The sequence below is a fragment of the Fusarium odoratissimum genome (assembly GCF_000260195.1).
Source record: "Fusarium odoratissimum NRRL 54006 unplaced genomic scaffold supercont1.77, whole genome shotgun sequence".
Taxonomy (NCBI): Eukaryota; Fungi; Ascomycota; class Sordariomycetes; order Hypocreales; family Nectriaceae; genus Fusarium; species Fusarium odoratissimum.
This window is the reverse complement of record NW_022158746.1, coordinates 1-26,426: the sequence shown is the minus strand read 5'-3', so window position 1 is coordinate 26,426 and position 26,426 is coordinate 1. Positions and strand designations below refer to the sequence as shown.

General features: G+C 47.2%; 11 protein-coding genes across 13 annotated transcripts; 5 read left to right on the top strand and 6 right to left on the bottom strand.

Annotated features, from left to right (window-relative positions):
- Positions 1–22: 22 nt before the first annotated feature.
- On the top strand, positions 23–591 carry FOIG_16344 (uncharacterized protein; the record flags this gene model as incomplete). The annotated part of the gene is made up of 2 exons (XM_031217783.1): positions 23–188; positions 314–591. The coding sequence occupies 2 exons, from the start codon at positions 23–25 to the stop codon at positions 589–591; spliced, it is 444 nt and encodes a 147-aa protein (XP_031052495.1).
- A 1,590-nt stretch (positions 592–2,181) lies between these two features.
- Positions 2,182–4,702, top strand: FOIG_16343 (uncharacterized protein). 2 transcript variants are annotated; one of them, XM_031217782.1, is made up of 4 exons: positions 2,182–2,414; positions 2,475–3,222; positions 3,304–4,040; positions 4,514–4,660. In XM_031217782.1, the coding sequence occupies exons 2-3, from the start codon at positions 2,536–2,538 to the stop codon at positions 3,910–3,912; spliced, it is 1,296 nt and encodes a 431-aa protein (XP_031052494.1). In that variant the 5' UTR covers positions 2,182–2,414; positions 2,475–2,535; the 3' UTR covers positions 3,913–4,040; positions 4,514–4,660. The 2 variants fall into 2 exon arrangements, with proteins under 2 accessions (XP_031052494.1, XP_031052493.1); XM_031217781.1 differs by having other exon boundaries at positions 2,475–4,040; positions 4,514–4,702.
- A 412-nt stretch (positions 4,703–5,114) lies between these two features.
- FOIG_16342 (uncharacterized protein) lies at positions 5,115–6,584 on the bottom strand. Its single transcript, XM_031217780.1, has one exon. It carries the CDS (start codon positions 6,465–6,467, stop codon positions 5,241–5,243), a length of 1,227 nt encoding a protein of 408 aa, XP_031052492.1. The 5' UTR covers positions 6,468–6,584; the 3' UTR covers positions 5,115–5,240.
- Positions 6,585–7,620: 1,036 nt separating this feature from the next.
- FOIG_16341 (uncharacterized protein) lies at positions 7,621–9,553 on the bottom strand. Its single transcript, XM_031217779.1, has one exon. It carries the CDS (start codon positions 9,459–9,461, stop codon positions 7,875–7,877), a length of 1,587 nt encoding a protein of 528 aa, XP_031052491.1. The 5' UTR covers positions 9,462–9,553; the 3' UTR covers positions 7,621–7,874.
- Positions 9,554–9,640: 87 nt separating this feature from the next.
- Positions 9,641–13,939, top strand: FOIG_16340 (serine/threonine protein kinase). The gene is made up of 3 exons (XM_031217778.1): positions 9,641–11,291; positions 11,377–11,440; positions 11,492–13,939. Exons 1-3 carry the CDS (start codon positions 9,706–9,708, stop codon positions 13,802–13,804), a joined length of 3,963 nt encoding a protein of 1,320 aa, XP_031052490.1. The 5' UTR covers positions 9,641–9,705; the 3' UTR covers positions 13,805–13,939.
- Positions 13,839–16,507, bottom strand: FOIG_16339 (uncharacterized protein). Its single transcript, XM_031217777.1, has 3 exons — positions 16,173–16,507; positions 14,348–16,119; positions 13,839–14,296 (listed from the first exon to the last, which is right to left on the bottom strand). The coding sequence occupies exons 1-3, from the start codon at positions 16,246–16,248 to the stop codon at positions 13,928–13,930; spliced, it is 2,217 nt and encodes a 738-aa protein (XP_031052489.1). The 5' UTR covers positions 16,249–16,507; the 3' UTR covers positions 13,839–13,927.
- A 283-nt stretch (positions 16,508–16,790) lies between these two features.
- FOIG_16338 (uncharacterized protein) lies at positions 16,791–18,817 on the top strand. 2 transcript variants are annotated; one of them, XM_031217775.1, is made up of 5 exons: positions 16,791–17,041; positions 17,088–17,224; positions 17,273–17,419; positions 17,468–17,998; positions 18,051–18,817. In XM_031217775.1, exons 1-5 carry the CDS (start codon positions 16,896–16,898, stop codon positions 18,743–18,745), a joined length of 1,656 nt encoding a protein of 551 aa, XP_031052487.1. In that variant the 5' UTR covers positions 16,791–16,895; the 3' UTR covers positions 18,746–18,817. The 2 variants fall into 2 exon arrangements, with proteins under 2 accessions (XP_031052487.1, XP_031052488.1); XM_031217776.1 differs by having other exon boundaries at positions 17,088–17,419; positions 18,051–18,788.
- Positions 18,012–20,343, bottom strand: FOIG_16337 (uncharacterized protein). The gene is made up of 3 exons (XM_031217774.1): positions 19,855–20,343; positions 19,054–19,801; positions 18,012–18,999 (listed from the first exon to the last, which is right to left on the bottom strand). The coding sequence occupies exons 1-3, from the start codon at positions 20,312–20,314 to the stop codon at positions 18,819–18,821; spliced, it is 1,389 nt and encodes a 462-aa protein (XP_031052486.1). The 5' UTR covers positions 20,315–20,343; the 3' UTR covers positions 18,012–18,818.
- A 731-nt stretch (positions 20,344–21,074) lies between these two features.
- Positions 21,075–22,807, top strand: FOIG_16336 (uncharacterized protein). Its single transcript, XM_031217773.1, has 3 exons — positions 21,075–21,826; positions 21,878–22,298; positions 22,351–22,807. The coding sequence occupies exons 1-3, from the start codon at positions 21,311–21,313 to the stop codon at positions 22,551–22,553; spliced, it is 1,140 nt and encodes a 379-aa protein (XP_031052485.1). The 5' UTR covers positions 21,075–21,310; the 3' UTR covers positions 22,554–22,807.
- On the bottom strand, positions 22,527–24,120 carry FOIG_16335 (uncharacterized protein). The gene has a single exon (XM_031217772.1). The coding sequence runs from the start codon at positions 24,028–24,030 to the stop codon at positions 22,630–22,632; it is 1,401 nt and encodes a 466-aa protein (XP_031052484.1). The 5' UTR covers positions 24,031–24,120; the 3' UTR covers positions 22,527–22,629.
- A 184-nt stretch (positions 24,121–24,304) lies between these two features.
- FOIG_16334 (uncharacterized protein) lies at positions 24,305–25,532 on the bottom strand (the record flags this gene model as incomplete). Its single annotated transcript, XM_031217771.1, has 3 exons — positions 24,305–24,441; positions 24,490–24,874; positions 24,984–25,532. 3 exons carry the CDS (start codon positions 25,530–25,532, stop codon positions 24,305–24,307), a joined length of 1,071 nt encoding a protein of 356 aa, XP_031052483.1.
- Positions 25,533–26,426: the final 894 nt, after the last annotated feature.

The window sequence follows — 26,426 nt, the reverse complement described above, 5'->3', positions numbered from 1 at the left end:
TACAGAGGACTTGAAATCCTTCATGAGCAGGTTACCCATCGCCGATGAGCTGTTCATCAGGTTTGGTGTTCACAAGTACCACGTCATGCACATGAGACAACCAACCGTTCGAGAGCCGGCCCATAACCAAGTGAGGCCCATGATGAAAGGTTTCGTCGAGGAAGTCCAGGAGAAGATGATCATCCTTGGTGTGTTAGTGGACTCTCAGATGACTTTTGACCTTCATGTAACCGAGATCATCAAGAAGTGCAGACGGAGGCGGGTTACATGAAGCGAATATCGGGGAGCACGTGGGGCCCTGACATGTATGCAGTCCGTCAAAACTACCTGACGTTGATTCGTCCTGTCATTACCTACGCTTGTGGAGCTTGGTCCATCAAGCAGCGCAAGTGCGTCAGCACACGTCTGAACTTTGGCCTCAGCACCAAGGTGATTGACCGGAATGATAGCACCATTGGATTCAAGCGTGGCATTGTGTGCATCCTCCGCCAAATTAGCTCGAAGAATACATCCGAGATATCTAAAGCTACCAATGAGGTTCTTCCGGGGTTGACAGATTCGGCTTCACCTGAAGAGCTTTTCGATATGTAGTTCGATCATTGGGATATCCCGTCGCCCGCTCGGCTCAGGGAAACTGCGGAACATCTGCAACGGCATCGCTTCTTGGATAGCTTAGGCAGCTGGCTTCCGATCCAAAGAGATGATCCGAGATGGTGTGATGCAAAATACAAGGGACCAAAGTATACATAGCGTCGAAAATACTGGTTCTCGGCAACAGCTGTCGCTATAAGATTTCTCAACCGTTTATCATTAACCCAATGCGGATATCTGCACAAGCTGGTACTAAACGAAGACAGGATTTCAGTTGGTTTCTCTGAGTCCCATGCTATTGGACTGATTCCCTTTTTTAAACAAAACCCAAAGCTGCATGTTGAACAGTGGGTCGACGTCTGGCAAAACCTCGTCATGGGCTCCGAACAGCCAAGTGCCTACGGACCGAACGGCATAATCTTTGAACGGAGCGAGCCACAGCCCGGAGAGTTCCACTTCCTGGACTCAATCTCTGGACCAGACCAGGACGTGGCCTTCTCTAATTGGGTTGTGCATGGATTAGAAGTTGTGAAAGCGGGAATGCCTTTCCGGGTCTTGGTCCGTTATTTTTGATGGAAGTCCCGACCTAAACCTCGCTACCGAACTGTTTACCACTCTTCTCCAACGTACCATTGTCTGGCAGACCTTCTACACCGACTGTGTTTCCTTGGGTCTTTTTACAGACCCGAGCCACTGTCACATCAGACGAGAGAGCTTCTGAAAGCAAGAGAAGCACAATCTTTCAATGCAGCTTCAATCTCGATCGCCCTTGGAACCTAGATGAGATAGCCGCCAGTCACAACGTACACAATGGGGACTTTAAATGGAAATTGGATTATTGGTTGGAATGTGAAATTAGTTTGAACTCCGAGCCTATCAGTTTTCCCATGTTAAGCCCGACAATAGACCTTGAAAAACTACGGCTTGGTTGCTTTGAGCGGGAAAGGATAGCAGATGATTGACTCGCAACCCATCTGGACAGAAGTATTAGGAGGATACAATCAGTTTCTCAGGGCAATCAACAAATGGCAAATCGTCGTTCATAATGGCAGTGTCAGTTGGTACTACATTTGCAGATAAATTTCGTTCCATCCCGAGACACTCACAGAATTGCACTCGTATAAAGCATACAAATTTAACTTGCAAAAGACCATCAGTGACGCATAAATCACTTATCATGACGCGAAGATCCAGATGAACCAGATCCCTCTGAAAGCTGACTGAGAAAGACTAACTCGAACTCATGTAAGCCTCAGGGACCAAGAAAGTTTCCACCATCGAATCAGCATGCGAACATAAATTGGTCTAAAGGCTTGCTGAGATATACTAAACTTACCTAACCCAAGTCTTTTCATCACTTAGAGACGAGTTTCCTTGCCCCCCTCTGATAAGATAAGGCCTGACCCACTCTGTGAGTCACGAAAACGCGCTAAGTCAAGCAGAGTCTAGACCAATCCCAGCCTACCGATATTAGCCTTTCGTGACCCATTGAATTGCGAGACACGATTGGACTTCTCGTAAATCTGAAAGCAAAGCCCCATTTCCATCTCAGCCACTTTACTGCAATTTCTCACCAGCCTCGGCGCTCTCATTGGCATAAAATAATCTCGCCAGTACCTTTCACCTCCAATTTGCAGTCTCGTAACAAGCAGAAGGACCTTTTCTTCCCTACAACCATGACAGCCAATCACATCGTTGCAATGAGAGGCAAATTCAAGCGAGCCTCGACTCCCAAGGTGAGAACGGGATGTATCACCTGGTACGTTGATAGCTTACCGCTTCGTTTCTCGTAAAATATCACTAATTGGGAAGTACTGTAGCAAGTGAGTCCAAATATTCTCTGATGATCTCCTATAAAAGGCTCATACCTTTCCTACCTTTAGAATCAGGCACTTGAAATGCGATGAAGCAAAACCTTTTTGTCGACGCTGCCATAACGACAAGATGAAGTGTGACGGATACGCACCACCTAAGCCCAAGACTTCAAAGCGCTCCAAGCGTCGAGATCCTTCCTCGAAACCTGAAGTCGCCATCTCACTGCCGCTGCTATCTATGCAGACCGTTGACCAACTCTATTTGTTATCAGACCCTGAAAAATTCTACCTGCAACATTTCCTGCACTGGACAGCAAAACAGCTTTCACCTTCTTCTGCTGCCATGAACTTCTGGCTCAAATACGCCCTCCCAATGTCATATCACTACGATGCCATCAGGTATAGCATGATTGCGGTCGGGGCATCTCATCGAGCCTACATGGCTCAAAGCCTGCCGTACTCCCGTCCTGATCGCCTGCAGCGTCCTGTCATCCAACACTACAACAGAGCCATATCCTCGATTCTTCCCATAATGTCTGCTCCTTCAAATGAGAATATTCATTGCATATTGATCTGCTGTCTGCTCTTCATGACTTGTGAGGGACTGACTGGTCGGTACGATGAACTCTTGCAACATCTCGCTGCTGGCGATACGGTATTCCAGTCACTACGTCACCAAAACTCCTCAGATGCCTCGGATGTGCTAGAGGGACTTGTCGACATGTTTAGCGAGATGGGCCTTGCATCTTCGGGCTTCATGGGAGACCATCCTCTCTCAGGCATCAAAAAGTGGTGTCGCAGTGACCCTGAGACCGAAGCAAGCGATGATTCACCTTTTAAGACGCTGAACAAGGCATCATATGCCTTACACGAACTACGACTAAATCATGACTTCCAGCCATGGAATCCGGATAGGGAAGACGGGTTGGCCAACGACAATGCATTTGAGGATAGGCTCCGCCGTTGGAATTCCCGTTTCGAAGTTCTGAGCCAACGATTGTTATCAAGCCCATCAGATGATGAGATAGCGCATATCCAAACTCTGCAGCTCCACTATCAATCTCTGCAGATGTATATCAACGCGTACGATAACAAAGGACTGCAACCTTCACACCCATACAAAGCATTCATTGAGGCCGCAGAGAAGGTAGCCGCCCCTCTAATAGCGATAGATCAACCTACGTTCTCACTAGACGGATGTCTGGTCTCGGGTCTATCATTTGTTGCTATATCAACTGAAGGTGGGGATGAGAAGGTGCAAGCACTTGACCTCCTTCGGAAGTTGAACCACCGTGAAGGCATTTTCGACAGCAATGACATCGTTGAGATGCATGAACTGGTAGCCATGGATATGGATTGGGGATCTGGCTCTGACTCTGATTCGGATACTGATATAGAGGAACCTGATCCACCTCTTAGAGCACCGAAAGGAATACCGCAGATGATTGAGGTGCTTGCTCGCAAGACTGGGAAGACAAGCAAACGGCTGGAAGGCTTGTACCCATAAGTAGATCCAAGGCTCGGTTTGAGCTACACATTTAGCACATCTCCTTAGTCATTCGTCAATTCATAATCTCTTTCCATGGCATATTAGAATTGATGAAGAAGAAGAGTGATAGAACTCATTGATGCAAGGTCCTTGTAAATCTTCGATGCTGCCTTCTCGGATCTCCTTACAGAGTCTCTTATAGCCATTAAAGCAGCTAAGCTATAGGTATAGGTCCTAAGGCAGCAGTGCGATATCACTTAGTGTAAGATATATTAAGAAATAAGGAGGTATTATAGGCTAATTATTAATTAATTATTATATAATAGAAGTTATCTTAAGAATATTGTCTTAAGTTAATAGACTTACTTATATTAGGTATTTTATCTTATATATTTTTTATAAGCATTAAGCTAGATTATCTTAATAAAAAAGCAATAGGTAATTACTTATTTATATACTATTAGAGATAATTATTATAATATCTAATTTTTCTACTAAAAGTAAGATATTAAGTACCAGGGAGGGTAAGAAGTATATTACCTATATATATTAATTTATATTCTTTACCTTTATGTTAAGGCTGAAGCCTCTTTTAACCTCTCAACCTTATCACAGCAAGGTCCTTGTCCTGTCATAGGTTTAGATGGAATAGAGTAATACCTCCGTTTCATATCCAAGTCTTAGTGTTGCGTTGCCTGACGAAAGCAACTATTCATTCAAAATCTCCAACAATGAGCTAGGAAAACTATAACTCAGGGCTTTCGATTTGATTTACAGCGCCAGGGACTATGGGAATGCGTGACACTGATTCATCCTCGGCAGCCCTGAGAGAGGGACGAATTCGGCCTTTCAACTGCTAGTAGTGAAGACTGAACTCATCGCAATAAAAAGAGCTAGAGATTTTCTATATAGATCTTACTTTGCCGCTCTGAACTTAGTCTCAGCTATATGTACTAGCTATTCCTAATGTCACTCTGAACGAGCGCCAGCTGGGAGAACGTGTCAATTTCGACAACGTACAACAAGATATCATCCTTCCCATTCGGCACATCCATCCATTCTGACTAATGGCCAACTATATGGATAACTTGCCTATCATGTTGCTTCACATGGTTTCGCATGATGCCAGCTTTACATAAGCTCTATAGTGACATAGTCGATTAAGCTTGTATCATTGGTGCATCAAGGCAGAAGTTCAGAGTAGGTTCAGCGCCATGAGATATTAATGTAATGTTTACAACGTTATGTTCATTTTAACTATCGACAAGTGAAAGGCTATGTACAAGGTTTGAAGACAGCACAAGATCCGGCTATTTACAGACTCATCCACCAGCTACTGAAGCTACTTACAGTGTCTTCTTGGCCCAGCCAACCTGCTGGTTACCGCCATCGAAGACGACGAAAGCAGCCTTGAGAGCAATATCACCGAAGATGTTGATGCCGATGTCATCGCTGGGCTGGATACCACCAAGGCAGGTAGTAGAGCCATCCTGAACGGGGGCATAGTTGATGTAAGAGCCAGGGATGGTGATGGTAACACCGCCAACGACGAAGCTGAAGCTGGGGAGGGTAGCAGAGCAGCTGAAGACATAGCCACCATAGCTGGAGCTGTATCGGGCACCGCTGACCTTGGCGTAGTATGCGGAGTTGACATCGTCGGGGAGGAGGAGAAGAGTGGTACCGGTATCAGCAATACCAGTAATGGGGCTCTTGTTGACTGCGGCCGAACCGATACCATAGCCAGTGGAGGTAAACTCCCAGAAGCCCTCAGAGGAGTCGACGGAAGCGTATCCAATCTTGCCAGTGTAGGCTGTGCTGTCGATGAAGCCGAAGTTGTACTTTCCGGGCTTCTGGTGCTTCAGATCAGCAGTGAAGACGGGAGAGCCCAGGGTGCTGGCAGCATTGTCGAAGAAGGTCTTCTGCTGGGTAGGCGTGACGGTGTTGATGGAGCTGAAGCCAAGACCGAGGAGACCATCGAGGCCAGTCTCTTGCTCGAACTCGGAAGAGACCTTCTGAGCGGCCTCGACGGCTTGAGAGCTAACAACGAGGCCACCGACGGAGACCTTGTCCTTGTAGACATCCCCAGAAGAGGAGCTTCCGTCACCATAGCTGATCTTCCATGTAGCGCCAGAGAGCTTCTTAGCTGTACTGCTCTTGGCAGGGTTGTACTCATCATGACCGCTGCTACCAGTTGTCTCAGTGCTGAAGACCCAGAGATCAGAAGAGCCAGTGTCGAAGTCCAGGTTGAAGGTCTGAGCAGGAGTACCGATTTGGACGGGTGTCAACCACTCGACATCCTCGTCAGAGGGTGTAGTGGTGGCACTGCCGCTGCCACTCTGACGCTTAGAGTGAGCGTGAGGAGGTCTCACGGCCTTGACAGCCTTCTCAAGACCCTTGGGAAGAGGAACGCCGTACTTGGCGTAGACGTGGGCGAGAGCGAGAGGACCGTTCTTGATGAACTTGGGGTTCTTGACTTGCTCAACGGTGAACTTCTTGTCCTGGGCAGCAGGGGCGCCGAGGGCGATGGAAGCAAAAGCCAGAGAGGCTGTGAGAAGAGCGTTGATGGAAGGCATCTTGATATCGGTGAGAGGCTTAGAGATAGAGATAAGACCAGAGAAGAGTGAGTGAGTGATGATGATTTATTTCCAAGATGAATGGTTCATATCCCGACTTATATATCTTGGCTGACTCGACGGAGTCTGACATTGATCGAGACATTCCGCCATACCACCAGTTGGTGATGCTTCATCTATCTCTCGCTCACACCTCGCTCGGCTTCCAACATCCGAGCCACCTTCCGAGAAAAGACCTACATGGCTGACGTGATTAGTCCCTTTGATCCGCGCGATAGATGCCGGACCTAATTCCTTGGCTGATCTGTCTATGCAGCCTCCCGTCCTTGGCATCTGTTTGGCTTCTTGGCTGCTTCCATCAATCGTGGCAGCCATGAGGTGGATGCCCCACTAAGTCCCAGCGACCCCTTTACCTAACAAAAGGTCTTTCCCAGGCATCTTGATTGCAGGAGCGGAATAAGAACGTCTAGTAAACAACGAGCAGTTCCGCCGCGGCGCGACAGGGGTGCATCACCAGTCTTGGCTTAAGCACCTACCGAGAAGGGATGCTACCGCCGATTATGTCCGGAGAATTCGGCATTGCTAAGGCCCTGATAGGGAGTTGGATCGGGACTCGGCAATGGGAGCGGAGGGACGTTTGTTATGGGTACAGCTGAGACCTAGGATCTATCCGTGATTAAACTGCTTTTGTAAAGGAACTATTGGTTAGTTTATCATGTGAACTCTCAAGATATAACCGTTCTAAAACGAGCAGGGTGGTAAAGAGGTGATGCTATTGGTTGAGGCGGCGGTTACGATAAGCGTAATGAACAAGTTAGATTTCGTGATGCGGATACCCCTGCAGATCATGCCTTATCCGCTCTTAGTCGCGTGGGTTAGTGGTTGCTGGACGGCATTGCTCCTTTGGCCCAAGATAACATTAAGTCATGCGTTGATGACCTCTTGACCCCGGATGAGTCGCTTCGAAGCTTCTATGCAGATCATTTTGGAGGACGTGCGCCAAGAGCGATTTACTTTCACAACCAGACAGAATGTCACGCTGAAAATGAGCTTGCAGCTAGTGAATATTATCGGTACTAGCAACATTCCTCGACACAAGCAATCAGAAAATAGTCATAACATCAAATTGAATTGATGCGATAAATGGCATCGTGCATTCCTCGACCCCGGTCGAATATTAATAAGAAACCGGAGTTCATTAACGATTCAGGGTAACTAGCGACATCATGGCCGAGGTCTCTCATTACCCCTGTCAGGATTTCGGACGAATACAGGGATGCGCCAAGCTAAACGCTTTGATACACCACAGCACTAACAAAGTCCCCAAAACCAAGCTAAACTGAGACAAGTGCAAAAAGTCCTGTATTATCATTCTTGGACTATAGTTGATAAGAGATGTTGCAATCACTATGGCTGTGACTCCGCCAATGAGCACATAGTTTCCGCAACCTCATTGTAGAAAGCCCGTATTACCGATCCCTCCCTATGGTCCAAATCGCCGTTCAGGCAACTCCTTACCGCCTCTTGATACTCTGTGCCCATGAAGTGAGCTAGTCTGTCGTCTACCCTGCTGAACAGCACTTCTTTGAACTTGGCGGGGTTTTCGTCGTCGCGACGTAAACTCCACGCTACGCGCCATAGACCAACTTCGAGAAGGACGACGCCGAGACTGTATATGTCGAAACCTTTGCGGTATGATTCACCCGGAATTCCTTGTGCGGAAGGATGACGATATAGATTGAAACGGACGCTTTGCTCTGGCTTTTCAGTGGTCTCGTCGGCTAAATCTGGACGTGAGAATTCAAAGCCAACGAGGTATGGCCGAGACCAGATGGGCTGATTGCGCCGCACGGGAATCATGATATTATGGCTTCTGATACTCTTATGGAGCCATCCTGATGCATGAAGGATAGCTAATGAGAGTGATAGCGTGTAGGCCATACGATATCGATCACCCAATGTTGGAAGAGTCTCAGGCCTTGGTGATTTGATCAACGCTTGTAGAGATACCAGATCTGTTTGTTCACTGGTTCCTAGGGGATATTCGAAGACAAGGCCATATCGACTATTCTCAATGTCTTCAAAAACTCCCAGACAGTTGAGAGTCAAAAGTTCTTCGGGCTTTGCATCAGCGTGCAAGAGTCGTGCAATATTCTGGATTCTTCCTCTGAGTCTGATCCCTTTCTGTCCTTTCCAGGTAATGTCGTACCGTTTCCACTCGACAACTATCGGAGTCTTGGAGTCAAGCGTTCCAAAGCTTCTTAACCCACCAGCGACATCATCATCTTTCAGAACTTTGACTCTGTCTGAGCGAATAGTGAGATCGGCATCACCAGTACTGCTTTTAAACGCCGCGACTCGCTTTTCCAAGTCTTGATCTAGCTCATATCCTAGTTGGCGAAAGTTGATAGCTCGTTTGAGCTTATCAGGCTGTATCACATGCTGAGTCGAGCCGCCGTCCTGGAATAGTACTTGCTGATCAATTCCGATATGCTCCAACGATAGCACAGTTTGCGACAGTGCAATATTTGGATCACGAGTTGGTAGTAATCGATACAAGTCGCTTAGGACTGCGCTTATCTGCACAAGCGTCCTATCGTGTTCTTCCGCCCCACCAGTCACCAACTTCAGGCGCTCGAGTGCAAGTTCTGATCTCGAGGCCTCACGAAGTGGTTCCAGTGATTCAAGTAGTATTTTGACTGTTGTTAATGAGGCGAGAACAGCATCTTTGTGTCTCTGAAGAATCCGTTGCTTCTGGATGTCGATTCGCTTAGAGGTCGGTTGATCAAGCCAGTCTCTCTGCCACTGGCCTAACAACGCCTCCTGGAGTATGAGCTTAGTACGTAACAAGCCAAGATAGCCATCGAGACCGCGTAGTGATTTCCAGAGATCATAAATCTTTGCGCAGGCTGTGAAGGCGTCTATCAGGCCACCGAATGCCCCGATTCCGAGACCGGCCGCTCCGACCTGGAAATCTACTAAATCGCTCACCATGTTGATCTTTGATCAATCGCCAAACAGACACGTCGGATTTCTGATGATTTCAAGAATGATACCAGGAATATGAGAGCTTGAGCCGCATCATATCAGCTGCGGGGTTTATGCATCTTCGTGGCGGGGTAAATTGATAATCCGGTGAGGCCTGCAAGCTGAGGTCATGTGTCACCTCAGCATCATGATACTCAGCTCGAGGGATTTATGAGATGTTGCATGTTTTTCATCCTGTAGTATAATCAAGATGGAGTTTTCCTCAGCATTCACCTTTCGGCAACAGCCTCAAGAAAACCAAGAATCCACTCATGAAGCGCCTATCCCCGTCCCATCTCCTGGTATTCACTGCCCTCACTTTGCGGGATTTATAGCAGTATCCTTCGCAAAAGGTCATAACACTATAGGCCTGCAGCCTGTGATATCGAATGCTGCCCCTACATTTCAAGATGTATCCCTTGGTGGTGGCTCATTCGATGTTCGAAAAGTCGAAGCGTCTTCTTTTCCGATTGGTCTGGGTACGGAGATCTTGAAAGGCCGGAAATATGTCGCCGTTAAACATCCTCGGACGCAAGATGATGGTTCTGTATCATTTGCCGACATAGCCCTAGAATTACAGATCTTGCGGCACCCTCCCGTCCAGAAAAATGAGAATATTGTGGACTTATTGGCTGTCATGTATCATGATACCGGAAACAAGGAGGGAATAAGGGTTGTTCCCGCTTTGGTGCTTGAATATGCTGAGTATGGAAATCTCAAGTCATACCAAGAAGCAGGTTATGCGCATTCACTCCATGAGAAGCTAGACATTGCTATCGACGCAGCCAGGGGGCTTGAAGGCCTTCACGAAGCAGGGATTGTCCACGGAGATGTCAAGCCCTCCAATCTACTTGTATTCAAGCATCCAACCAAAAAGACCATTGTTAAAATCAGCGACTTTGGCTTTGCGATGCCAATGCAAGGTGGCCAGCTCATCGGAAGTACCGAGGTCTACCGTGCACCTGAGGCAAAGACAGCAGATTTCAACAGCCGGTATCTTCGTCAACAAGATATTTACTCTTTCGGCTTGACACTGTTGACGGTTCTAGGCGATGGAGTGGCTTACCACAGTACTTTACCAGACGGCGATAAGCTCGAGAACGTTTGGAAACTTAAGAAGTCCAACCTGATAGCGAGCCTTGCTACTTTCAATGTCCTACATCGTCTAAGAAGAGAGAACTATCCACTTATGACTCTGGCGAAAGTCATTCTCACGTGCTTGCAGTTCTCCCCAGAGAAGAGATTCTCAAGCATGTCCAAAATTATCGATCATCTTGAAGTCACAAAATCTATGGTCAATAGCCTGGATGGGCATGATGCTCCAGATGCCGGCGCTTTAAGAGCTGCGCTTCCTACCTTCGAGAGCATCGTGTACAGAGCCAAAATCCCTGCATCAGATGAAGAGAGATCAGAAAGAATGATTCTGAAGGGACTCACTACTTTGGTCTTTGCATATCTCAGACAAGAGCTTGGTCTTCAGGATACTCCCGCAAACATTGATCCATGGCAGATGTGTAATATGATGACTCACTTCTTGCCAAAAGCACATGAGCGGTACTATTCCTCATTCATTCTAGATGAGTCGCCTTTTATCGCTGCGCTTCAGGGTATTTCAAAATCAAGGCTTGAGAAGACGATATCAGAGCTCTTACCTACCATATCGCAACTCTTACCCAGGGAAGCTAATCCAAGCGAAACCAGTGAGGCTCAGCCTGTTTCTGCTGTGAATGCCTGTTTACTCATCTTGGACTGTGCTGGCCTTTTGAATGAGCCATTCAATACCGTATTGTTCTCAGCGTACGTATCCTAGTTTATTATCTGGCTCAAAGCTTATTTTCAACCCCTGAACTCATATCTGTGGCGCTAAGCTAATTCATGATAGAGTTACCTCCAAGTCGAATGTGGAACCAATGCAGCTTTTCAAAGACGAAGACTTCATCCCTGATGTATGTTACAATACCAACGAAGAAATTGACAGCGGAACTAATTCAATCAAGATTAAGAAAAGCTCAAACATCCTGCAAAAGTCTCCAAAGCCTGCCAGGGTCGCCCTCTTCAATAGCCTAAAAACTATCTTTGAGACATCTACTAATCAGAATGAAAGAGCGCAAGCCGCCATAAACCTTGCTAGTGCCTACATGGATGACATAGGAATTAAGTACGACTTGAAGTCGGCGGCTTACTATATCCGTCAAGCAGCACAGCTTGGTTCCGAAAAAGCTCGCACTCTCTACATATCTGTATTCTCTCACGTTCCTGGTCAAGAGACTCCGGACGAGGAGACGTTGCGCACCTGGGTTGTTGACTCAGCCCAAGCTGGGAACCCAGTTGCTCTCCAGAGGCTGAAAGAGGACTGGCCTTCCGACTGGCAACAAGTTAATCAGAAGGTTCAGCTAGATGAACTAACTCATCTCGGCATTAACGCTAGCGTGTCTGAAGACTTGTCTTCCATGTTAGAAGCCTTATCCCTGAATGAAGTCGAGTTTTCTCACTCCAGGGATCTGCTATTGTGGAGTATCGTTATGGACAAGCCCGATGTCACAGCCACCTGCTTGGACCAGAGCCATGGCTTGATCGAGTTAGCGCTGCAGAATGACGAAACACCTTTACTCCTCGCTGCCCGTCTTGGTCGAAAGCACGTTCTGGAGACGATATTACAACACCCCGGCTGCGGCAGTGCTGCACAGATTGCGGACGAAAGGGGTATAACACCTCTTCACTGGCTCTGCTCCTTTGAAGACGAAGACCATGAAATCATCGCAAAACTTCTGGTCAGCAAAGGCGCCGATCTAAACTCCCCTGCTTGTACAATATCACGCACCCAATATGGAATAAAGGTCAACGAAGATGGACTCATGGTTCAAACTCCTCTACACTGGGCTATCACTCAGAAGAGACTATCTGCTGTGGATACTCTTATCAAATTGGGCGCTGATCCAACATTCTGTATGGAGGTAGAGGAGAGGGAGGGATCACATCTCTCACCACTTGAACTCGCATGTGGACTGTGCTACTCGCCAGTGGTCGAACGGCTTCTCCAAGAGCCAACAGTCCAGAAAGAAGCCAGCAAACCAAAACCAATGGTAGGTGGAGGTGAGCTGATGTATTTGCCTCTTTTCCATGTTATATCCGGAACCCCGCGCTGGCAACGCCTGTTGACTTTGGGAGTCGATTTTGAATCGGAGACAAAGAAGACGATGAAAGCCCTGATTGAGAACGGCGCACCTACTGATGCTGTCTTGCAACTTGGAAGCAACGTTAAGATGGCAGCAGTCTTTGCCACGGCGTACCATCAATGTACAGCAGATCTTATGGTTTCAGGTCTTGAGCTGGGCTTCGCGAATCAGATCAACGCTACCTTCGGCAGAATGTCCAGTGGAGGCTCTGCTTTGTTTCTAGCCATTACGCATGGCGATCGCGATATGTTCAAGGCTCTTGTCGATGCTGGTGCAGATGTCAATGCGGTAGATGCTGATGGTCTTAACGCGCTGCACCGTGCTGCAAAAGAAACAGACGACGTCTACTTCGCCAAGACGCTTCTCGATAAGGGCCTTTCGGTCGATCCGATCACGCCTGAGCCTTTCAGCGCTTTCTACGCTGCCACTTACAGTGGAAATTTTACTGTTTCACAGTATCTATTCGACAATGGTGCGGATAGAGACCGTGTCCCTACGTCGATGAAGAGGAGTATAATGTCAGACATGCTCTCGACTGGTACCAGAAATGCCCTCTATCGGGTCAAGTTCTTGCTCAGTCTTCCAGATCGTAATGGCTCTGATGGATTCATGGTAAAAGTCGGCGATGAGACGTTCTCCTTGTTCCACTTCACTATCAAGTATGTCGGAGAATTCGCTGGAGACAACGAGGTCACTGGCATCATAATTGTCGAACTCATTCGGAAGTACAATTCCCAGGAACAACTCGACAACACAGCGGGACCACATAAGATGACAGCTCTAGCAGTAGCTGCCGAAGCTGGCAACTACTTCGTCGTGAGACGACTTCTCGAGTACGGCGCAAATCCGAATATTCCTGACCAATATGGCCGAACAGCGTTGGATCTGGTGTACAAGAGATATTGCTTCCCCGAAAAGCTTCCGGCTTTTGAAGAAGCAGATTTGGATGATGAGAAGATGGTGAATAAGATTCTGAATGCTGCGAATGAGAACACGACTGAGTTGATGAGTCTTCTCAAGGCCCATAACGCTGAGACTAGGAGTTGGAGTGCGCCGTTGTGGATTGACGCTGACAGTGGATTGCGTAGCTTGGATTGGGTGTTGTATCGCCTCCGCGAGGATCGTAAATCATAGTGGGCAGAGTCGGGTCAAAGCGGCTCAACCATCGCTTATCAGCAACAGAAATAGTCTATTTCATGGGTATGTTCGGAGTTGCTATATACATTCTATAATGATTATATCTATAACTTTCATTCATTAATTATTCGGGCAAGCCTTTTCAAATGAGGAGTATGGTGAGTTATCCCTCACGATGTACACCTCTCCCACCAATATGAGACAGCCAACAGCCATTGAAATCGCAATAATGGGGAAATTGACCCGCGCGAATTCGTGACTCTTCACATGAATGTGCTTTCGAGCAAGGATATCTCTCCAGAGAAGACCAGCTAGTGATGCGCTGAAGGCGGTACTAAATGCTCCGTAATTGACTCCAACGGCCATGCTGTAGATCGTGCCCCAGTATGTTCTATCGCTGATGAGTTGGTCGTCGTGACAGTTGATTTCTTTCCATGCTTGGATGATGCGTGATAGTAAGATAGTGGTGCCAATGTTAGTACCGGAAAACTATGGATTGTCAGCGTCTTCCCAGAATCATCACTTTTGAAAGGGACTTACGTTGGACAAGACACACGAAAGGAAGCCCATTCCTCCAATACTTCCAACTGTGCCAGTACGTTTTGACCAATGATACCAACCATAGGCAAAGACGTTGACCCATCCCTTGCTCACTAGTGCCTGGACTAGTACAAACATGGCGAAGGCAAATGGAACTAGTGCAAACGGAAGATGAGCCATGACGGCCATGACTGTCGGGAAAGTCTCTTGTAGCCACTCGTAAGCCCTCTCAAGCGATGCATAGCCTTTTCTAGCCTCGGACAAAAGAGTTGATCTTTCCTCTGGTTCTGTCGCCATGGGTCGACCAGCCTCGAGCTTCTCGGGTTCCATTTGAGGACTTGGTAATGTTGACAAGGCTCCGGGGTGCAGTGTGTTTTGGTCGCTTGGTGATGAAGGACCTGAGTTGGGTGATTGAGGCATAGAGCCCGAGATGATGACAGGACTGTTCCCGGCGGTGTTTGATAAAATCACCTTGGGGATGGAATGTGAGTTGGACTGATCATTGGTGGTTTGTAACGGAGTGAGAGAAATGCCATGAGTCTGACCATAATCTTCCGAGGTCTGGTGATCAGGAAGACCAGGTACCGTCTCGGTATCAGGTTCAGACTTATCCTGTGAAGTCTCAGCATATTCCACTGCAAATCGCGCGCGTTCAGCTCTTGCACGCTCCATCTCCCGTCGATAATGAGCTGCCGTTTGCCGCGTCTCCTTGCGATGTAACCATCCAAAGCCAAGATCCCAGCAAAACATGACAAACGCTGCTGGAAGAGTCACCCAGAAAACAGGGTGCTCTCCACTCCCGGCACTAGCAGCGTTGAGAGCCAGAACAGTAATGAGAGTCGCAGACATGATTAGCGCACCAAACATCGCGCCCTTTTTGTCAAGAAAAGGATTCATGATGTACGCGAGCGACAGCGTCATCCCCTCGCCTGCATTTTCGGCATCTTCAACTTGGTGCTGAACGTAGGGGATGTTGGGGTTCACGGGCCGCTGGGCTCTAGCCTCTTCTGGTAAGCTGTGCATCTCAATCTTGGAAGGGATAAGCTTTTCGTCAGCGAAAATGACGTAGAGCAGAAATGGGAAGAGAACAACGGCGGTGACGACGACGGGAACTATCATGTTGGCCGTGTAGACGATGAACTTGATGTCGAAGGCTCCAGCGAGAACGAGATTCGTGGGGTTTGACGAAACGAGAATTGCTGAGGCGATGTTGGCGACTGCGAATTGAGTAAAGATCCAGGCTCGCGGACTGGTAATGTTGCTCGATACGCGCGTCATGTACGCGAGGAATGCCGTTCCAGATAAAATGATGGGATCATTGCCGATGAAGCTGCCGAGAAGGAAGAAGAACGAATAAAGGTAAAAGAATAATCGATGGCCAACCTTTCCTCCCCAAGACAACACCTTGAAGGCCAGCCATCGAATAATACCCGATGCATCGATAGAAATAGCAATGTAAGCCAAAGTGATGAAGAAGACCATAATATCGATCGGGTGGATATTATCAGCGCCTATCGTCCCATCGTAAACCTCTTGGCGTCCTATCGCAGAAATAGCTAGTAGAAAGAGATCCGCTATCAAGGGCGCAGTGATGAAATTGACGGGAAAAGTGACTTTGACAAAATATTTCGAACATCTTGGATTATCATGAAGAATCGCATGATGTGTGCTCGGGGGTATAACTCGCAGTTTGACTGCTAGTCTGCATATCAGATTGACGAGGGATTTTGGTATGTAAATGGGCATGTGAAATGGCCATAGTACGAGAATATCTGTAGAACCCGGTCAGTGCACGCTTTGTATCCTTGTGAAAGGGTCGTCTTACTAGCAAGTACAAAGACTATCAGCGTTACTATCGAGCGCCATTGTCGTATCTCGCTGGTGTCCACGCCTTTGACCATGATTTTGGCTGAGAGGATTCAACTCGATTTCCTCTAAAGTCAAAAGTGGCACTCTCAGGTTAAATACAGAGAAAACCTGACGACGAATGTGGGGTCGTATTTAAAAGTGGGGAGGAAACTTGAGGGTCCAATTGAAAGGAAGAAGAATATCGTAGTGTCAGCATGTTTTGAGGTAAAGGGCCGACAGCAGCTTCTATTCGATGACCTTCTCCCTTTCGATCTCTGGCTGAAACAGAAAACAGGGCTGATGTGAAGAAAAAGAAGGGAGAGAGAGAAAAAAGTCTTCTAGAAGGTTTCGTTGTTCTTTCTGGTGACAGGGTACAGTTGTTGATGCCTAACGCAACGCAGTATGCAACCCGAGCTATGCTTAGTAGAGACTACTCTTGCGCCCAGTCCTCGCCCGGCTCGAGTGAATTTTGTGGCTGTGCCAAGATGTCAGCTGAATGTCTACCACTCGAAAGTAGAAGCCTGCTAACGCTCTGGCCATTTATGACCACCCAGTGACGTTTTTGGTAAAGACTCGTCCCTGAACTTGCGGGTATTAAAAAAGAAGCTTCTGCTAAGATCTTGTTATTCCCCCACATTTTGGGCTGACTTGGCTTTTTTTCTCCCCCCCGGATTCAACCCTGCCAAGACAGAATGTCGATATGCCTGCGCTTTCTGCCACCGATGCGGCTGAGACAATAGCAAATAGTGTGCTTTTTTCGCGGGCAGCGAATGAGACTGGTGATGCGCTGCAGGTTATTTGCGCATGGCCTGTTTCTGGTCAATATGGCACTGGTACTCGAGTTCTGTGAGTATAATTGCTGGTCGATTGACGCAAAGCTAATAATTTCTAGATACTACGTTCTCATTGCTGCATGTCTTGTCGCGAGGAGGGAAGAATGGCTCGTGAATCCTTGTTTGGCCGCTGCGTTGGTGCTGCCAGCTGTTGCCGCTATTCACGGTATAGTTTTGACGGCAATGCACAATCCTGGTGAGCAATAAGCCCAAAATCGAGAAGTCCTCGAACTGATTGGCACAGATGCGGTCGACATGGATATTTATGGTGCTTTTCAGCTCTGCGCGATTGGTATTCTGGCAGCGCCGGTGACGGTCATGCTGTCGAAGACGTACTTCAATGATCCCGGTCGAAATACCATTTTTCTGTGGACATTTCTGCTATTGATCGGTAAGTTGTATCAAATGAAGTCTGGCCCAGTGTCTAACTGAATATTAGGTCTTTTGAGTATGACGATTGAGTTTTATCGCATCGAAACTCACTCCTGTTTAACCGACGCATCAGGCAACCCGGTATCACCAAACGCATCAAAGTTTCACTACATCGAAGGAAACAACTGTAACCTGACCTGTTCCACGCAAAACGGGCCATCATCTCCAATGCGAGGCGGATCCGCGAACAACATCTATGTCATACCAGCACCGCATACCCTCACATTCGGTACCGCGACTTTACTCGCTGCAGCATGTTGCGTACACGCTGTTCTATGTCTCATTTCCATGTGGGATAGAGTGCTTGAAATCAATTGGCGCCGAAGATTCGGAAAACAGAACGACGACGCGGCAAGTGAGGATGATGAAAGTGCTAACAAGGGCGTTATGAAGAAAGTCAACGATACTATTGGCTTCTTCCTTCGTATCCTAGCAATCCCCGTTTTTGGTGGCGCTGGCTTGGCTATACTTATTGTGGGCGAGATTAACTTTTTCAGCCCTCAAGTTAACTACCAGACTGAGCCAATGGCCAATATCGGTAAGCATACCCCAGTACTATTTGAATTCAACTAATATTTGGTTTCTTCAAGGCCAATGGGCCCCTATTACCGGTACTGCGATGGCTATGGTCGGTTCGCTTTATCTCCTTCTAGCAAGACACGCCGATCAAGCAGGCGAACCATATCCGTCGCATCATTGCAATTGTTCTCATTGTCACTTTAACGATGACATAAGCCAAGTCTCTCACCAAGAGAGTATTTCTTCACTGAATAGCCATCATATCACATTAACTGTCACAAACACCGATACTCGTACGAATAACCAACTCTCACCGCACCTCGATCCAACTCAACCACGGTCTTCAATCTCCTCCCGACTTCGAGACCCCTCAGTTTACGAAGAGCACAACCAACCCCCCCGCAACCCCTACAGACAGAAAATAGAGAATGCATTCTTCAGATTCGGCGAGATGATTGGTACCCCAGCGCATGACTTCATCACCGAGCCTAAAGTCAAAAGACCAGATCGTGTTGATCTACCGATGATACCAGGGGAAGAGTTTCGAAATGTGCGTGTATCTGCTGTTGAAATTGAGAGAGATCAACACCAAGATGATGAGTTGAGTCCTGTAAGGTCAAGACCTGGGAGTTTTATAGGCAGCGATGCTTCTGTGCAAGGTGTTGGAAGATCTACGTCAATGCCTATATCACCGCCGCCACTTGCTGTGACGAGACCGAGGTCGGGTACAAGTCCTAGGCCGAGACCTGCTTCTTTGTATCACTAGCGTAGTGGGAGCTGATTTAATTTTTTTTCTTGTTGAAAGATATTATTATTATTATAGAATATTATGTTAAAACTTATGCTTTGGCATCGGGATCTTGGTCTTTTGTTGAAGACACCTCACCAGCTGTGACCGTGATCTCGTGGCTGTGCTCTAGTCCAGATAACACAATCCATGTCGGTACGATACACAGAATAGTGATTCCAAAGTTAAGACCAATACTGACAAAGTGGTTGGCGTTGCCTTCAGACTGCATACTGTTTATCGTTAGCGTTTGTTCATAATAAGTAGGTATGTAAAGTGGCACTTACGCCCAGGCGACGGTTTGGCCCAAAGCCTCAAATCCTCGGAGAATACCGCAGTGATAGGACAAAGAGGAGATATCAGTCGTGTACTGTCCGACAAGCCAATACAAGAACTGCTGGAAAGCTTGACCTCCAAATTGCCAGAAGAAGATGAGGGTATAAGCCTTGCCGAAACCGCCCTTGAACCAATCAAAAACAGGCGGCTCCTCAGCGTCGTAGAATTGCTTCTGGAGAATGGAAGCCCAGATCCATGTACCGATGAGAATGAAGATGATCGAAGCGAACGCAATTCTAGCGCGAGTCTTGATAAAGATGGATTGGCGATCCAACAAACCAGCAATCAGGAATGAGCTGATAATTCCGGAGAAGTTGGTGAAGAACGATGAAAAGGCGCGAGCTCGAACGGTGAAGTAGGTTGTCAACCAAGTGCTCATAAAGCCATTGTAAAAGTAACTGATGAAGAAAGCAGGGATCAACAGAAGCATGCGTTTGGTGACAAGGAGCGACAGAACAGCCTTGAACTCGGCCAACCAAGAGGGTTGCTTATGAACGACGACGAGCGTGCGGTCTTTTCGCTGAACCTTCTCCGCAGGGCTCAGGAGTAAAGCGATGGGTAGACCGAGACACATTATGACAATGAAGACGATATAAGTCGCTGAGCTGACGGATCCTTTTGATGAAGTTTGCGCGTTGAGACCGAGATTAATGGCGCCTCCGACAATGGGGCCGGCTGCCTTGGCAGTTTGCCAAATGGCTATTCCTTGTTAGTTCATGCTAAATAATTCCATATCCAATCTCATAACTTACCAAGATAAAATGCACGATCCTTGGGACTAGGATATCCAATAATAATGGCTGCCTCAGCCGCCCAAAAGAAACCCGCCGAAATACCACAGAGCGCACTTCCAAAAAGCAAAAACCACGTCTTTGGCGCAACATTATTCGTATAAAGACCAGCGCCATAAATCGGATATCCAATAGCTCCTAGGGCCAGACCATACCGTAAACCAATTCTGTTGTTGATCGCACCAGCTGCTATACAAACAGCCGCGAATAATCCGTAGACAAGCGCGTTAGCGGCTGACACGGCGTATGGTTCAGCTGCTCCTCCGGCGCCAAGGCCACCGAGGGCGTCCCACATGCCGGGAGCAGTGAATGAAACTCCGCATGCTATAGCAATCTGGAAGGGGATTGAGCGGAAGAATGATGGTTTTGTGGGGGAGGCGGTTGGGTGGTTGATGACGGAGCCATCGTGTGAGGAGGCCATTTTGAGAAGCAGCCAACGGGCAAGAAGTGAGAAAAGACTTGAAGATTACACAATAGGCGATTCATCAATTCTATTATATGTCTCTATGAATATTGCGTGCGATTGCGTGCTCGATTAACTCATCCCTCTCCCTGGCTCGATCACCATTGAAACCATACTAAAGGGGGCTATTGATGGGGATAATGAGAACTAGTTTCCGTGAGGACCCATCGGCAATCTTGTACCTGCAGTAAGAGAGTTTTCATCGTCTTGAATGCAGGAAGATCAGCCCTGTAGTGTTGCCGCTGATGGTAGACTGTGCAGCTGCACTACCCCAGGTTTCATGACACGAAGACCCTTTCTTTGAAAAATTCAATTGGTGATCGTGACAGCTTTACTTGTTGACGATTCAGATCGAAATCTCTTCATCGCCGAGTACCGCCGAGCCGGGACAATTCTCATCCAGAATTACATAAAAGTAATTGGATAATTGGGTCTCATCGCTGTTGAAGTGGATTTTTGAAAGAAACGATCCATTTTTGCCACCGAGTGGCATTCAAGAGGCCCAGTGATACACTTCGAACGGTATCAACGAGTTAGCTTTCATAAAAGACTACAGTCAGAAACACCGTTGCATATGCATGTACGACATAGTTCATCAGATAACAAAAAACTCCATTAAAACCGTTATTTTCTATGGTTCCTTAAATAACGCCGGAGGCTTGTTTTAGCGGGCCGCGGCGCCACTTCCGGCTGCCGGGCCGTTTCGTCATCGTCAAAGCCAAAAACCAAAAACTCACCTCGCCTATCTTATCGGAGCTTCACCTTGAGCACTATACTATCTACCCTAAGCTCAATTGAAGATCATAGAAACTTGGCATTTATATGCGCCTCAATCCTGCAACACCTCAAGACAGGTTTTCATCGGATACTCCGTGCCGATCATGCATTGGCATTTGCACATGAGCCTCGGCAACGGTTAGACCCCTCTTTGGAGATGGCAATGCCAAGTTTACCATGAAGAGACACGTCAAGATAAAAGATCGTTACTGTCAAACACTTTTGTTCTTTATACTAGCAAATATCCTGTATAAACAATATTTTGCTATAATGACTGTCGATAATACTCAACCAGAGGGTGAGAACCCGATCGGCGACATTCAGGTTGAGTTTCTTGGCACCCAAAAGTCTAGCAACACCGCCAGCCGTCGCGATTTAGGGTTCACAGGTCAACTTGGAGGAAAATGGTACGCTGTCTATGGCGATGTACTATGGTGTGATTCAGGTATCACTGATCCTGAAGACGATAATGAGGGATTTCATGGTATGGTCAGAAATGCTGTTTCTGCTCTGACGGATGATCCTCTTGTTGTGGAAGACCTACATCTCAATGATGATGAGCCGGTTCCTCACCAGAAGCAATTTATGCCATTCAACGAGGAGTGGGGTGAGACCAATACCTTTGGCTTTGGAGGGACGGGCATCGTGGAGGTTGACCCTGATACTGCGACTGGTGCTCTTTATTATCTCGTTGTAAGTTGTACCTATCCCTACACGATATTTTGTTGACCTAAAGCTCTTTAGAATGACGATGAGCATTATAAGGGCGCTGGTGTTGCTAAAGTTGAGCTCATCGATGACGTCCCCCATATTACCGATCGCTACGGCGAGAATGGCATCTGGTGGAATGGTGATGAGGTACCCAAGTACGGCGACGTCGCAACGTATCGGGACGTCAACAGCGAATACATCTACATCCTCGGAAATCCGCCAAACCCAATCACCGACTTTCCTGATAAGCTGTACATCTACATGGCTCGCGTACCCGCAAAAGATGCCTTCGACCTTGATAAGTATGAGTACTGGTGGGGTAGACAAGAAGGATGGAAGAGCGAAGTTCTCACTACGTTCAATTGTGAGACAGCTGTTATGTGGGGTGTTGGACAAGGTCAGATTGTGTATAATAATCACTTCCAGACGTATTTCTACGTTCACCTTGATCTTTGTAAGTACGCTCCTATATGGTGGCGAATGCATTGCTGACAGACTTGCAACAGCTGGTGCTGTCTTTTTGAAGACTGCTCCGAGCCCTGAAGGTCCCTGGACGGAAGGCAAAGAGATTTACAAGGACGAGCCCATCGATGGAGGTCTGGTGTATGCTGGAATAGCGTACCCGCATCTGGATGAGTCAGGCGAGACGTTGACGATCGGTTTCACCAACAACAACTGGATACGGGTTATCAAGGTTACTTTCACATAAGATGATAAGAGACAACGAACCAACGGAAATTATTAGTATTGTACAATCTGTTCTGTTTTGCCGCAGTGCTGTCGCATTACAACTCATCATCCTTCTCTTGCTTATTCTCACAAATACCATCAAAATCCCCATATTTCTCCATACCCGCGCTAACAATCTTTTTAAACTCCTCAAATGGACAACTGGCCCCGGGTCCGTTCTGACACAAAGGCAAGGGTCGAGGCGCAGTGTTGGCAATAAATCTGATAAACTCCTCTTTCTCAGATGTGCCGTCTTTAGCAACTGGTCTCTCACACGTCATCTTTTCCATGCCAACATGGCCTAAGAATGGAATTAAATCAGACATTTTCCAAGCTCGGACATGGTTGACGTGCGTAGTGGGAAACTCGTCGTATCCTTCGCGGGAAGATGAGTTGAAGATTCCGAGCGCTGTAGCAACGAATGGAGGGACTTCGCGATGAGTGAAGTAGAAAAATAGCCGTTGTTCCTTAGGCCATCCTGATGATTCATCACCAATCAATTCAGAGTTTTCGTCGATTTTGCTGAATAGCTTAGACTGTGAATGCAACCATGGAAAACCCAAGTAATTCGACAGGGGATTGAAAGGCCCAACCATGTGAGCATATTTCATATCCCAGGCATATTCGTACGAAAGCCACTCCGCGTCAGAAAACAATCCGCAAATTGGAGATTTCTTTCCTCGAATTGCAGATTCGTAGCCACAAATTGATTGAAGTGCGAAAACATCGTAGGGGGCGAGTTCGTAGTCGTCAGGTGTATACGGGCGTAAGCGTTTCGCAACGCCACTTGCGTAGTTTTTGACAAACTTCTGCTGCTGTTCCGTACCAGGCGTTTTGGAGAATTTCGAGCAGGCCTTGTGAGGAAGAAGAGCGCGTGTGCCGTTATTCAATTCCTTCTTATCGAAACGCGTAATTTCGATGCTGCCGTCTTCGGGGAAAGCTTGTAAAAATGCCTTGGCAGTGTCGTAGGTTCTGTCTTTCGTATCGGCGATGACGCGCTTTACCGATGACGCTAGGTGTCGATAGCGCTTCACAAGGTGGTGGCCAACTTTCTTCGCGTCAACCTTGCCTGAAGGCGTGACATCTTCGAGATGATTCTCTTCAATTGGTGAGTACCATTTGTTCAAAAATTCAAGTGGTCCTGAAAAGTCACCGCGATGCTTTTCGAGCTTGTACAGGAAAGGCTTGATGTAATCCTCATACTCGGCGTCATTGGCATAAATCGCAGCGTGTCGGATGAGATACGAAGCAGCTGTAACCGTGCATCCCTCAGGTGCAGCATGCGACAATCCAAAGCCTACGGCATCGAAATAAGGCGATATTCCCGGGAGGTGGAGAAGAGGATCGAATTGGTAGCCTTGGGTATGATCAAAGCTATCAATTGGCTGCTGAATGACAGACGCGACAGCAATTGCAGGTAAAGCTGCAGCCGCAATGGCACGCAGACTGTGATGCATCGCGAAAATCAGTAATGGAGAAATTATTAGTTAGGGAAAAGATTCACGAGGTTGCAGTCTCGGCCTGTTTTATTTAAAGGAACACGGTTGGGATGATCGATGACGTACAGGGAATTTGGTGGAACCTGGATGCTAAGCTTCGAAGCTAAGATAAGAAATCAGGGCCAGTGACATTGCTGAGATTAGCCTGGTGGACGCTAACTCAGGCTTCCACGTCATTCCAAGACATCCAACCTCAATCGATGCAAAGGCAAATAAAATGTTAAAGGGGGCATTAATTGCCATTGTCAATCATCTTGGGCAATTGTTCAACAAACAGCGTCTTTCGAATCGCATGTACCATAAAACCTGGGATGCGCCAATTTCCATAATGACCTACGCCTGACTTGCCGATCTGCATTCCTCCCATTGCTGTGAAAGTTAGCATTGCTTTTTATCAGATACCAGGAGATGACTTACCAGTTGTCGAAGCTTTGTACGGAATCATAGGCTTTCCGATCATTATGTGCACCAAATTCTTGGCCATATGACCAGCCTGCGTGTTCACGAACCAAAACTGCGGTGCTTCGACATTAGACACGTCGCCAATTGCAAAAACATCCTGTCGACCTTCGATGGCGAGATACTGATCAACCTTGATGTATCCGTGCGCGTCGAGAAGATCAGGTGGGACGAAGGATGAGTTGGGAACTACTCCAAATGTTGGAATGACGAGATCTGTAACTACTTTTTCTCCACTTGAGAAGGTAACTTCTTGCTTGCCGTTGGGAAGAGTGATAGACTCATTGACTTTGGTGTTGAGTCTGATCTTGACGCCGAGCTTCTCGAGTTGACTATGTGCGGACTTGGAGACGCTGTCGGGGCGATTATCGAGGACAGTTGGGCCGGCATTGATCCAAATTCGTCGTCAGTATTGGCCTGACCTTGACTAGATGGTGGGAAGTTTTGCTTACCAAAGTAATGTCCTTCTTATTGCCATAGTAGTCCGCTAACTCGCCTGCAACCTCTACACCAGTCGGCCCTGCACCAGCAACGATAATGGAATGGGCTTCTCCAACACCCTTTTGATACGCATGAACGTAGTCCCTCGTCGCATCAGTTGATCCCCTGGACTTAAATGGCGACTCAGCTTTAGTCGAAGATCCTGTACCAATAAGGAGATAATCATAGCTGATAAAAGTCTCCTGCCCTGCTTTATAAACCTTGACCTGTTTATTATTGATATCAATGCCAGTAGCTGTACCAACGATCAACTCAAACTTGTCGCCGTATTTGGTAAACCCAGGCGCAATGGCTTGGAAGAGATTATCATCGGGGATGGTTCCTGGGATAATGGCGCGGGGCATAGCAAGATTCCAGAAGAAGTGCGAATCGCGAGAAATCATTGTCACTTTGTAAGATCCCGCATTTTTGTTTTGCATCCCCTGAAGGAATTTGTGGGCTGTCCTGACAGAAGCGAAAGAACCGCCTATTGTGACGATGTGTTTTGGTTTTTGAGACATGGTCTTTGAGTTATGTGACGGTTCAAGAAAGATTTCGCAAGTCATGAAGTGAAAGGCGTTAGCCAAGAAACTCAGGAGGGCACTAAGAAACATTGCAGACAATATTGATGGACCTGTATTGAGCGCGAGGACTGGTACCCACGCCACATATTTAACACGCATTGTATTTAGGCATTTCTCCATAATGTGCTGACAGTTGCAATCACGTTAGACGAATAAGCAATTACATATCGCCAATCATTCCTGTGTTGAAGCATCAGCTTATACATTCCCGCGCGGCTAATAGTCCAGATGACCTCAGATCTTAGTTGAATGCTACTGATGGGGCTGACATCGCACCATCGTGCCGCGCGGTAATCTGTCAGCAATGTTCCGCGGCCCTCGTTTCTATAATGGCCACGTCGATATGTTGACAGTTTCAGCTAATTCTTAGATCGATAGCTTGGATGTTTTTATCTCGCGAAATTGCAAATCAGCTAGCAAATTAAACATCCAGTTTTGAAGTTCTGACTTACTTCAAGCTTATTGAAATACGAGCCTCACGAATACTATCGACAAGTTCCTCGATGACGGACTCTCGATGTGACATTCCTTTGATAGATACAGGCAGTTACGAATGGAAAAATGTTCACGTCGTCGATTTGTATACCTCATCATCCAGCCCGCAATGCTGAAAAGTAGCGAACGCATGTTCTCTGGAGTCAGCAGTTTGTATGTATGTATGTATGTATGTATATTTTTCGTCCGGGGGCCGTGAGGCCCGTAAAGTCCCCTATTGGGGCACAGGACGTGCTGAGCTAGAGTCTCTAGTGCTAAAATCTACGTAAGGCATTCGCAAATTACAGAACAAACCACTATCCAGCATATCATCGGCTCAAAAGCGCGTTCTGTCGA